The sequence below is a fragment of the Rhineura floridana genome, chromosome 9 (genome assembly GCF_030035675.1).
Source record: "Rhineura floridana isolate rRhiFlo1 chromosome 9, rRhiFlo1.hap2, whole genome shotgun sequence".
Taxonomy (NCBI): domain Eukaryota; kingdom Metazoa; phylum Chordata; class Lepidosauria; order Squamata; family Rhineuridae; genus Rhineura; species Rhineura floridana.
Genome location: NC_084488.1, coordinates 88,365,118 through 88,377,598, shown reverse-complemented (window position 1 = coordinate 88,377,598; position 12,481 = coordinate 88,365,118). Strand labels below are relative to the sequence as shown.

Below are 12,481 nucleotides of genomic sequence, written 5' to 3'. Positions count from 1 at the left end.
CACAGATAAACCAGGTAAGATTACCATAATTCTGGATATGCAAATCCATATATCTGTGCCAAAAGTAAATGTCATTAGTGTCTAATAACAATTAACTTTGTTGTTGTTGTAGCACCTTTGCTTGGCACTATTTATTAATGGAAAATATGGACTTAATCCTGTTAAATTTTGTGCCTAATGTTTATATCCATTTTTTTTTTAAAAAAAGAACTTCCTATAATAGCACTGAAGAGCAATAAGAAAGACATATATGGTGGCTGAATTTTTAGCATACTTTCCAGGCTGTAGAAACTGTGGCTTCAAATACACACATGGGGAAACAAAAACCCAAACTCTGTCAGTATCAAATTGGCTGTTGGGATTATTAATTCTTGCTGCTTTGGTGCAAATAGCTCTGCGAAGACGTGTGCTCTTGCTTTTCCATTCCTGCTTTGTAAATAGCTTGAGATTTAGGTGTGCAATGTTTTAGCAAAAATTAAATGATAACTGCCAAATGCTAATACACAGATATCATAGAAATCTTTTTGAATGTTGTGAGCCATGTGGCTTAAAAATAAGACAGTCTTAATCTTTGAGTTTGTTGGCTATTTGCCATTATTTTAAAGAGGCATGGAAAAATGCATTTCTTGCCCCAGCAAAATATTTATCTTCCCCTTTGTTCTGTCGTATTTTAAATGTATGGGAATTACGAGCTCCAAAATAAAATTTAAGGCAGTGTTTTACAAAGCCTCCAGTATCCTACCAATGTTTAAGTGGCCATTTTAAGTAAAGTACTGAGCTCGAATATTTCCTGTCTGGGTACTTACCAATGCCTTTGGCCTCCCTTTAAAGCAGCAACTGTTAAAAACAAAACAAAACACTGGCTTTATTTTATGGAGTCTCTGTTCTTAAGCCAGATCAGTTTTGCATTTTTAAAAATAAAAACTGACCTATTTGCCCTTACTTTAGATCAACAGTATGATCAAGAACGGATAGAGGAAAGACTGGCACATATTGCTGATCATCTTGGATTCAGCTGGACAGGTAAACTGTAATCCAGTGTAGATCACAATAATTTATTTTCACTTTCTGTGTTTTTGCCATTTCTTAGGGAATGACACTTCTACCTCTTCTTCCATGTCTGCTGAGGCACTAATTTGAAGCACTAATAATTTGTGTTTTCAGAGCTAGCAAGAGAACTGGATTTCACTGAAGAACAAATTCATCAGATCCGAATTGAGAATCCTAATTCACTGCAGGACCAGAGTCACGCACTGCTAAAATATTGGCTTGAACGAGATGGGAAACATGCTACTGGTATGCTAATTTTTAGCAAATATCTTTTTTTTCTGTCAAAGAAGTCTAGTGAGTATACACATATTTCACTGAAGTGTGACACTCACAAGAAGAAGTATGAATAGAACAAAGTAGCATAGATAAAGGATATGGTATATATGCAAGAGAGATCAACAGTGAGGCTTGTAAAGAAAACAGGTAGCAAGGAACATGGTTGCTTCAGTGGATGAGCGGTAGATACACGATTGTTTCAAGGCAAAACTAGATGAGACAATGTAGATCTGTGACCTGGTCTCCCATTTCTTTACATTTGGCAAATAGCAACCATGAGTGGGGCAATCTGGGTCGGAACCATGGCACCAGAAGAAGGGCTTTTTAGCTTCCCCCCAATACCAGTTTCCATTTTCCCAATTAAAATCTTTCCTCTTGATGTTGCTATTTTTCCCCATTAGCCTGGGCACATCGGTTTTCCCCCTACTAGGGCAAATAGCAGTTTGAGAAGGGGGGTGATTTTCACTTGAAAAAATATTATGCAGGGGAAAGTATTTTCCCCACCTTGCCCCAGCAGCACAGAGTTCACCTAGATCACTTCTCACACCATAACTATTGTTTACCAAAATGCGAAGAGACAGGAAATCTGATTTTGGATATCCATTGTCTCATCTGGCTTAGCGTTCTGTCAGACCTCTAATTTCTGCTACAGCAGGATCTGTGTAAGGGCTTTCTTCCTACTGCAGTGTAAATTAATTAAATAGTGCTTTGTTTGTTGCCCATGTGGGACAGCAAGAAGAGGAGAGGTGGTTGTTTCTCGTCTCTGTGTAGTCCCTCTGTGTAGTCTCTCTGAAAGCATTCTAGAGCTCTCCTTTGGAGATTTTTCACTCTCTGTGTATGCCTTAAGGAAAGAGACAAAGTGAGCGCCTTCCCACTCAGTCCTCGTTTTGCTTACTTGTTTATTTTATTTTTTAACATCTATCCTACCCTTCCTCCTAGAAAGAGCACAGAGCAGCAAAGAAAGGACAAAACACTAAAAATATCTTAAACATCTCAAAAACAAAACATTTTAAAAGCAAAACATCTTAAAATATATTTTAAAAAATCTTTAAAAACATCTTGAAAAGCAATTCCAAAATAGATGCAGACTGGGATAAGGCCTCTACTGAAAAGGCTTGTTGAAAGAGGAAGGTCTTCAGTAGGCACCAGAAAGATAGCAGAGATGACGTTTGTCCAATATTTCTGACTGCCATGTTGTCAGCAGTTCAGGGAACTGTCTCTGTGAGGATTTCTTCTTAGCAAAGAAATGACTAGTTGATGGCAGCTCCACACTGTCTGCTACAAACATGGGAGCAAGCACACCTGAATAGGGCTGTTATGCTGTGGACATGATGAGCTGTCCTTCAGAGCTTATTTACTGAGTTAATGTGCATCCTTCACCAGGTATATAATACAACTAACCAGTTAGCCATATGGCCACACAGACACCAAAAGAAGAAAGACAGATAACGTTCTTCAAGTGGTCCACAGTGCAGTCACATATTCCATCCTCTTTCCCCACAGCCAATGTCCCATCCTTTGGTTGACATTCTCACAACAATCATTAAGGAACTTAACAGGAAGAACCCTGGTTTGCCCTGGAGTTATGTACAGTTTGCTAAAAATCTGCTCATAAGGGAGGCAATTTTTCCCCTTATAAGTTGATAAGAATGGTAAACAAAAAACTTACAAGATTTTTTGGCACAGCACTGCGTACAGAAGGTTTGGGGAACCTCCAAGTTATGGGCCTAATTAGACCTGCCACAGACCAATTTGCTCCATGAGTCTGTTTTCCCAAAACCATGCCCCCCAGCCAAGTTCTGATGTCATATGTAACATCAAGTGTGAGGCAGGTGGACTCAACTAGAAAGGAACAATTGGAAGCTTAAAGGGAGCTTCTAATTGTTCCTTTACAAGAGGGGATCATTGACAATGCCGACCAGCTGTTGGCACTGTCAGTGAGCCCCTTTGAAGTCCATTTGCAGGCTTTGATTCAAACCTCACCTGCAAATGGACATTTTCCCTGTGCAGACAGGATTTTAAAGGGGCTTACTATAACCAGTGATCAGTAGTTGCAGCAAGCCTTTTTGAACTTCGACAACTGTACACCTTTGTGTTACAGGTAAGTAAACTACTTTTGCTAAGAATCTGAGGATTACAGGGCAAACAGAGGAAAAGCCCACTTAATACCAAATACGTATATGTAAGCATATGTCATTCATCTCCAAATTCAAGATGCTAATGCTGACATGAATTTCCAGATTCATGATGCTCATGGTGACTTCTGAGTTACACTGTTTTTCTATGAGAATCTAGAGGGCAGGGGAGAGAGTACACACAGCTCTGATAAAGCCTGATCTCTTTCATATCACAGATTCAAGTCTTACTGAGTGTCTTACAAAAATTAACCGCATGGATATTGTTCACCTAATGGAGAGTAGTGTAGAACTGTCCCAAGACCATGGTCGCACCTATGCAGAAATTGAACAGACAATAGGACTGGATCACAGTGAAGGTAAGGGTGAGCTCACACATGTATACTCATTGTTTAGTAATTTGTCAGCATGTATGAAACAGCCATCGAGGCCCCCTCCAGACAACCTGTTTATTTAGCATTCATCCTGATTTGCTTGCAGGGTGTTTATACATGTTCTTCATGTTAGTCGTTCATTCATCTCATAGTTTTCAGTGCATTTCCCTGTCACTTTCCAAATGGATTAAAATGGATTTCTTGTGCTAGGGCAGCAGAGCCATTTAATATACTTTAACTATGCAAATCAAAATTTCTGATATGCCCTTGAATCTCTCCCACAAAATAATGGCAGTCTGGAGGCACCCAAAGACAAAGTGTTCTTGTCAGTGCACATCACATCAACTACGCTCCTTTTCAGTATTGACAGTTCAGAGACACTCAGATGCGAGTCATTCATTGTTAAGCCATTGAGTGTTGGAATAATCTCTAAATGATGTTATTCCATGGACAATCTTAGGAGTCATGAGCAGGATAATAAACCTTAAAATCTAAATATATAGCATGAATAGAAATATGTTTAAATGGAAAATAAGCTTTTAATTTGCTGTCTGGACATGCTTCTTGATGGTAAGAGCAATTAGACAATTACCTAAAGGGGTGGTGGACGTTTCCTTACTAAAGAGCCTCAAATAGAGGCTAGAGAGTTATCTGCTTGAGATGCTCTATATCTAGAGTTCCTGTATCAAGCAGGGGGCTATGAAGCTTCCTCCAGTTCTATGATTCTGTGCTCTATACGGGGGGCGGGGGGGTGTTTTTGTTTGTGTTTAGCACCTCTACATGAAACCTTTACTCCTCACTAGGGACATAGGAGACATTCAGTTCAGTTCACTTTGTAAGGTGAATGTACATAGTTTGGACTTTCTGAAACAATACACAAACTGAAACACAGTCATCCTTTGAAATTTGCGCTATAAATTTTGCAGTGCAGTTCTACAGCCAAGTAATGTGTACAACAATGCATATACAAGGGTAAAGTATGCATGAAGTGCATATATTAGGGGAAATTGCAAAACTGTGCATATTAGGGGAAATTGCATACTAAATGTATATATTACGAGAAATTTGCAATAAAACACTGATGAATTTTCAGGAGGACTTTTTTTAAAGGTGCAAACTGATGTGGAAATGGGGAGAACTGAAATTAAGATTGAAAAAATGAGAAACAGAGAAATCAAAATTGACGGGTTGCCCATCCTTATTCACCACCACAAACCTGCACCGAGATATAAATCGAGTAGACTTTCCTATTTTACATAGGAAGACTGAAACTTTGTTTTTACTTTGCTCTAGGTTTTTCTGCACTGCATGAAGATCTGTACAGCGCAAGAGATAAGAAGGAAGAAGAGCATTCTTTTTCTAAAGACAGTGAGCCATCTGATTACCCTCCCCTTGTCTCTGAGGAAGACATTTCTGTCAGTTACTCATGCTTGCATGAAGGCACACCCAGGGCTGAGGCAGAAATGTCAGTCGCAGAACTCGTACGACAAGCACACAAAGATCGAGTGGAAGCTGAATTCTCAGGGAAATCTCGTGCGCTGCCAGAAGATTCATCTGCTGCACAAGAGTACTTGTAAGGATCCTGAGATGGCAGGCCAAAAACTATGGCATATTGAGAGAAATGTACTTTATGCTCGATTAGTCTCTATAAAAGACACCCCCCCCAAAAGTGTGTTTTTTAGATTAAATACAAATATTTATTTATTTATTTACTGCATTTATATGCTCTCTTGGCGGTTTACAACAGTTAAGAATGTTAAAAGCAAGTATACAAATTTAAACCATACCAAATTAAAGCCCAAAAAAACCGATAGGCAAGTTAAAACACATGCTATTCAAATACTGTTAAAATGCCTGGAAGAGGAAAGTCTTGACCTGGCGCTGAAAAGATAACAGTGTTGGTGCCAGGCACACCTTGTCAGAAAGATCATTCCATAATTTGGGGGCCACCACTCAGAAGGTCCTCTCCCTTGTTGCCAGACTCCCAGCTTCCCTCGGAGTAGGCACCCTGAGGAGGACCTTTGATGTTGAGCGTAGTGTACAGGTGGGTTCATGTCAGGAGAGGCGTTCCATCAGGTATTGTGGTCCTAAGCCATATAAGGCTTTATAGGTTAAAACCAGCACCTTGAATTGAGCTCGGAAACATACAGGCAGCCAATGCAAGTGGGCAGAATCGGTTTTATATGTTCGAACCATCTGGTCCCTGTTACCAATCTGGCCGCTGCATTTTGCACAAGCTGCAGTTTCCAAACCATCTTCAAAGGCAGTCCCACATAGAGTGCATTGCAGTAATCTAACTTGGAGGTTACCAGAGCATGGACAACTGAAGCCAGGTTATCCCTATACAGATAGGGATGTAGTTGGGTCACCAACCAGAGTTGGTAGAAGGCACTCTGTGCCACCGAGGCTACCTGAGCCTCAAGTGACAGAGATGGTTCTAGAAGAACCCCCAAGCTACGAACCTGCTCCTTCAGGGAAGAGTGCAACCCCATCCAGGACAGGTTGGACATCCACCATACGGTCAGAAGGACCACCCACTAACAGCATCTCAGTCTTGTCTGGATTGAGCCTCAGTTTATTAGCCCTCATCCAGTCCATTGTCACAGCCAGGCACCAGTTCAGCACATTGACAACCTCACCTGAAGAGGATGAGAAGGAGAAATAGAGCTGCGTGTCATCAGTGTACTGATGGCAACGCACTCCAAAACTCTGGATGACTGCACCCAAAACTCTGGATGACTGCACCCAATAGTTTCATGTAGATGTTGAACAGCATGAGGGACAGAACTGACCCCTGCGGAACCCCATACTGGAGAATCCACGGGGCCGAGCAATGTTCCCCAAGCACCACCTTCTGGAGCTGACCCACCAAGTAGAAGCGGAACCACCGCCATGCAGTCCCTCCCACTCCCAACTCAGCCAGTCATCCCAGAAGGATACCATGGTTGATGGTATTGAAAGCCACCGAGAGATCTAGTAGAATCAAAAGAGTCACATTCCCCTGTCTCTCTCCCAACAGAGGTCATCATACAGGGCGACCAAGGCTGTTTCCGTGCGAAAACCAGGCCTGAAACCTGACCGAAATGGATCCAGAAAATTGGTCTCATCCAAGAGTGTCTGGAGCTGGCCTGCCACCACTCGTTCAAGGACCTTGCCCAGGAATGGAACATTTGCCATTGGCCTATAGTTATTAAGATTTTCTGGGTCTAGGGAGGGTCTCTTCAGGAGTGGTCTCACTACTGCCTCTTTCAGGTGGCCAGGGACCACTCCCTCTCACAGAAAGACATTAATCACTTCCCTGGCCCAGCCGCCTGTTCCATCCCTGCTAGCTTTTATTAGCCAAGAAGGGCAAGGATCCAGCACAGAAGTGGTTGCATGAACCAGTCCAAACACCTTGTCAACGTCCTCAAGCTGTACCAACTGAAACTCATCCAAGAAATCAGGACAAGGCTGTGCTCTGAATACCTCACTTGATTCACCTGCTATAACACTGGAGTCTAAATCCTGGTGGATGCTAAAGATTTTATCCTGGAAGTGCCTAGTAAATTCATTACAGCAGGCCTCAGATGGTTCTACCATGTCCTTGGGGCCAGCGTGTAGTAGCCCCCAGTCAATTCTGAAGAGCTCCGCCAGGCGGCAGATTGATGATTTGATAGTGGCAGCAAAATATTGTTTTTTTGCTGCCCTCACTGCTCCTAAATACAGCTTACCATAAGCACTTACCAGTGTGTGATTGCATCCACCAGGAGTTTGTCTTCATCTGCACTCAAGCCGTCTCCTATATTGTTTCATCGCTCTCAGCTCTGGGGTATACCATGGAGCCGTACGAGCTCTACACAGGAGAGGGCGCTCAGGAGCAATCATGTCAACCGCCCGGGTCATTTCTGTATTCCACAGTTCAACTAGGGTTTCGACAGGAGCACCAGCCTTATTAGCCGGAAAACTCCCCAGAGCCCTTTGGAAACCATCCGGATCCAGACCAACTTAATAGGTCCCCCACCCTTGCAGATGGGCAAAGCTGCTGAAAGTCTAAACTTCAGCAAGCAGTGATCTGTCCATGACAAAGGGACTGATGGAAGGCCCCCCACTTTCAGATCACCATCTCCATGTCCAGTTGCAAAAACCAAGTCTAGAATATGCCCTGCTACATGTGTTGGGCCAATGGCATACTGGGACAGTCCCATGAAATCCTGAGATGCCCCAGATAAGGCATCCTCGGCCTGGATGTTGACATCCCCCAGAAGCAACAGTCTGGGGGATCTGAACAATACACCCGAGACCACCTCCATCAGCTCAGCTTGGGAGCCTGTTGGGCAGCGGGGTGGGCAGTACACCAACAGAATCCCCAGTCTGTCCCGCTGACCCAACACAAGGTGCAAACACTCCAGACCAGTAGTCACATGGACAGGGTGCTTGCAGAGGGAGATGGATTAAAGAGGGACTAATATTTTCAGTTGGTTTAAAATGTTGCAGCTTTCAGAACTTCAAGTTCTTCATTCACAGCAAACATCTCTTTCCACAAATAAAAAAATCATGTTATAAGACTAGCTAAATACAAACTCAGCGTGATTAGAAAAGTCTAGTCTTGTCCAGTGACATGAATAAGCAACAGAGAAAAATAATTTACAAATCATCAATAACTTGTACAATGAGAACTAAGCAATAATTTTAGATCAATAATGACAAGTGAAGATTTCCCCCCCATAAATATGACTAGATGAAAATATTATACATATTCTAGCCACATTTAGCAGTAGTTTTTAATAAATACTATATAAGATACAATCTAATACTTTTTGATCCACTAATTTAATAGAAGTAAAACAGAAATTGCATTCTATTATGACCAAATAATGTTCCTAAACATTTGGGAAAAATTCTGTGAGTGTTGTTACATTGCAAGATAACAAAGTTCAGTTGAATTGGGTCACTAGTTTAGATACTCATTGAGTATGAGGCAATGTTTCTGCAGAGTGCTAGACAACTGAGCCCAAAAGACTTCAGTACACCAATCAGTGCACAGTCTGTCATTTGCAGCCCTTTGTGTTTAATTACCTAACACATTCAGCCTTCCTGATCCCATATAAATTCCAGGAATATGAAGTTGTGACACATATTAGCTGGATCATGTGGGTAATCTTGTAGTGTGAAGTTTGGGAATTCCCTCCCCACTGAGGTGCCTCTGGCAACTTCATTGTTCAGTTTTAGGCAAATGCTGAAGATGCACCTCTTTACACCTGATACATATATATTTTAAGACTCAACTATTTTGAGATTTTAAGTTGTTTTTAATGCTGTATTGGTGTCACCTACCCTGGGACCTTTGGGTGAAGGGTGGGTAATTAATAATGATGATGATTATATAAAAGACCCTTAGAGTAGACAATACTAGACTGACAAATAGTCTGACCTAGTGTAGGACAGCTTCCTGTGTTAATAAACTTAGATTTCTGTTCTCTTTGGCTGATGCTATATATAGTTTACTTGAATGTAAGATCCCAGGGTATGGTCTGAAAGCGCACAAATTTACTGAAACTAGTTGGGTCTGGGTCTGGTCAGTGCCTGGATAGGTGACCATCTGGGACTAGGAACACATGGATTCTGCCATTAGGAAGAAAGGCAGGATGTAAATGCAGGAAAATAAAGTGGGGAGGGGGAAGACCAGCATTTCCAAGCAAGAGCAAAATAGCAATGATGGTGAGTGATCTTCTGTTAGTTCTTATGCATTATAATCCTCTGCTAGATTATATTTGCTAGCCATGTTGAATATTTAGCCTGATGTGTGAATGCATGCTTCTTTACTTTTTTAAAAAAAGTAATCATTTGCTCTCTTGAATTCAACTTAATTCACAGTGTTACAACCTCTGGAGCTACACATGCACCAAAAGGTGAAAAAACAGCAAGCATTGCCAGTGAAAAGTCTGAGGGCTCCACTGTAGGATCTGAGGATCTTGAAAGGCCATATCTTCATACCCCAACATCTAGTGAACGAACTGATTCACCCATAGTACAAGAACCTGAAGACCATCACTTCCATCAAGAAGATCTGTATCTAAGGAAAAATAGTCTGGTAATTGTGGAATCAACCGATGAACACCCAGAAGAGTCAGAAAGATATGAAGAAGAATTGTTGGAGAAGGTAAGTATTACCACTTAGTTGATGAAACATGTGGTTACTCCTAAAGTACACACATCAGAGGAGTTATTATCCAGGGGAGTAACATCTTTAACCTAGGCCCCATCTGTAATAGTCATTTAAAGCACTATTATATCATTTTAGGCTTCCAGCAAAGAATGCTGGGAAGTGTAGTTTGTGAAGGGTGCTGAGAGTTGTTAGGAGACCGCTGTTCCCCTCTCAGAGCTGCAATTCCCAAAGTTTACTGGGAAGAGGGATTGATTGTTAAACTACTCTGGAAATTGTAGCTGTATGCTGACTTCCTATATTTCAGAGTTTATTCATTTTACACTAAAACCATTAGTGTGGTGAAATCTCCTTGACTCTGTTCGGAATTGGACTTGTCATATGGATATAGATATCACACACTCACACACACAACCTCCATGCAAACAGAACAGCTCATTTTTGGCCATGGCTTATTATGGGCAAATTACAACATTTGCAGTGTGGTCCAGATACCATTCAAACACTATTTCACAAGCCCCTGTATCCTGCCCTGCTGCCCTGTTCCATCTGTCTGGTAGTGGGAAGGTTTGATGGAGGCATTTCTGAAATATTTCCATTCCCTTTTCTGTCCCTGGCACCCCTTGAATGCATAATAGCAGCATTTCAAACACCAGGAATTCTAGGAAATAAGGTGTCTGAAGATGGGCATCAGGTATCCTGGAATATGATCCAGGGTTCCTTGTACTTGGCATACTGCTGATTATGCTCAATAAAGGGCTTTTATGCACCTGAGAGTTTCCAGGACATACTGAGGCCTTGGGCATCTTGGGAAAATTCACTAGCTGGGACATGAAATGCTGGGAAGGAAGGGATCCATTTATATTCTGAGCCAAGTAGTTATGAACTTCAGGAACATCACTAGAGCTTATAAGAGCATATCATGACTTTGTTTTTAGAAAAAGACAAGTGATGCTTTGTTCACATGTAACACTGGCCATAAACCATGGTTAGAAAAATGAGCTTGTGCATGAACAGTCCCCACTTTACTTCTTTCTTCCTAGAGTGGGGAAATAAACCACAGAATGGCTGGAACCAGGTTGGCTGGCTTAGCATTACACATGAACCATGACTAGAAGCCCCTTTTTTTCCTTCACTTCCTGCACATGGTTTGTTTAGGATAGATAAACCATGCACACTTCGTAAACCAACTCACTTTGTGATTTGTTTCCGCACTCCAGGAAGGGAGGCACAAAGTGGTAACTGCGTAAGTTGCATGTGCTAGCACACAGCTCATGTGCAGGCTAATTTCCTTTAAAAAATAGCTTATAGTCAGCTTTATGTCCAAATGCATCCAAACTGAGACAAGCAGTATTAAGGCTATGTAAAATGGGTCATAATGTTGAGGGGAGCAAAATATGCCATTATCAAATGATACTGAAGGTAGATACAGTCATACAGAGAAGAGTATCACTACCCATTGCCAGAGTATCACTATCCATCACCTGTACATTGTGATGAGTATGATTTAGTAAATGGTTCTCTGTAGCCATCCAATAGTAGATGACTGCCACTGATGGAGGAGAAGGGGACAAAGTATTGGAGAAGCAGCACAAGTAAGCAGATAGTCAGCAGCAAATATATGAGGACAAAATTCCATTCCCAGCATCTTAAATTGAAGGCTCTGATATTGCAAGGCTGAGAAAGACTTCTGCAAATTTCACAGAAGGACTGCTTCTAGTCAAGATTAACAGTATTATTTCAGTATAAGGGATACTGTTCTATAATGTTTTAACCCTGTGGAATATGAACATCATGTCTCCTGCTGCAATGTAAAGGAAGGACAAAGGAAACCTAATGCATGTTAAGAATTATCCAAGAGCTCAGAATTATAATACCAAGTATTAGTATTAGCAATCTCATCACACAGAGATTTTTAAAAAATATTATGCAGTTTATAAATGCTTTTACATAAATAAATGAATGAGTAAGTAAAATTTGCAAACCTTTATCTGATCAGGTTTATAGGAAATGAAAAGTTTTCCAGCAGTGTCTGAATTATTCAAACTCATTGCACCATGCTTAACACATGATTTCAAATAACAGAAAAACAAATAATGGATGGTTGCAATAGCCCATGTGCCATCACAAATTCAAAGGCTATATCATGCTATGCTCAAGGCAAGAAGTAATGCATCTTCTCTTAAAGCTATGAGCATTTGTGTGGTTTTCATTGTGCTAACAGAAAAAGGGCCCAAATGCTGTTCATTCAAACATGCTGTATCTGTATGATAAGAGCAATGCTTCCATACTTCCACTAGGAGCTAGCAGAGGAATTAGGTGAGCTGGAGGCCAGCTCAGATGAGGAAGCGATGGTAACTACCAGGGTCGTTCGCCGCCGGGTGATTATTCAGGTACAGGAGTGTTGAACTACTGCACGTGCCAGTGGCAAATATGTCCTGGTTACACCTCTAGGACCCACCCTTTCCCAAAGTCCTGTTCCTGAAGCAACCCCTTGGCTGGTA

General features: G+C 41.4%; 1 protein-coding gene across 32 annotated transcripts in view; it reads left to right on the top strand.

Moving 5' to 3' along the window:
- The window catches only part of ANK2 (ankyrin 2), a 568,387-nt gene that overhangs the window by 523,653 nt on the left and 32,253 nt on the right, over positions 1–12,481 (top strand). For 25 of the 32 annotated variants that reach the window (XM_061585294.1, XM_061585292.1, XM_061585313.1 and 22 more), the window contains 6 exons: positions 949–1,023; positions 1,165–1,296; positions 3,680–3,820; positions 5,129–5,408; positions 9,689–9,974; positions 12,278–12,370. In XM_061585294.1, the coding sequence (XP_061441278.1) occupies positions 949–1,023; positions 1,165–1,296; positions 3,680–3,820; positions 5,129–5,408; positions 9,689–9,974; positions 12,278–12,370 (1,007 nt within the window). The remainder of the gene's footprint in view (positions 1–948; positions 1,024–1,164; positions 1,297–3,679; positions 3,821–5,128; positions 5,409–9,688; positions 9,975–12,277; positions 12,371–12,481) is intronic. The other 7 variants (XM_061585317.1, XM_061585322.1, XM_061585319.1 and 4 more) reach the window with 1 other exon arrangement.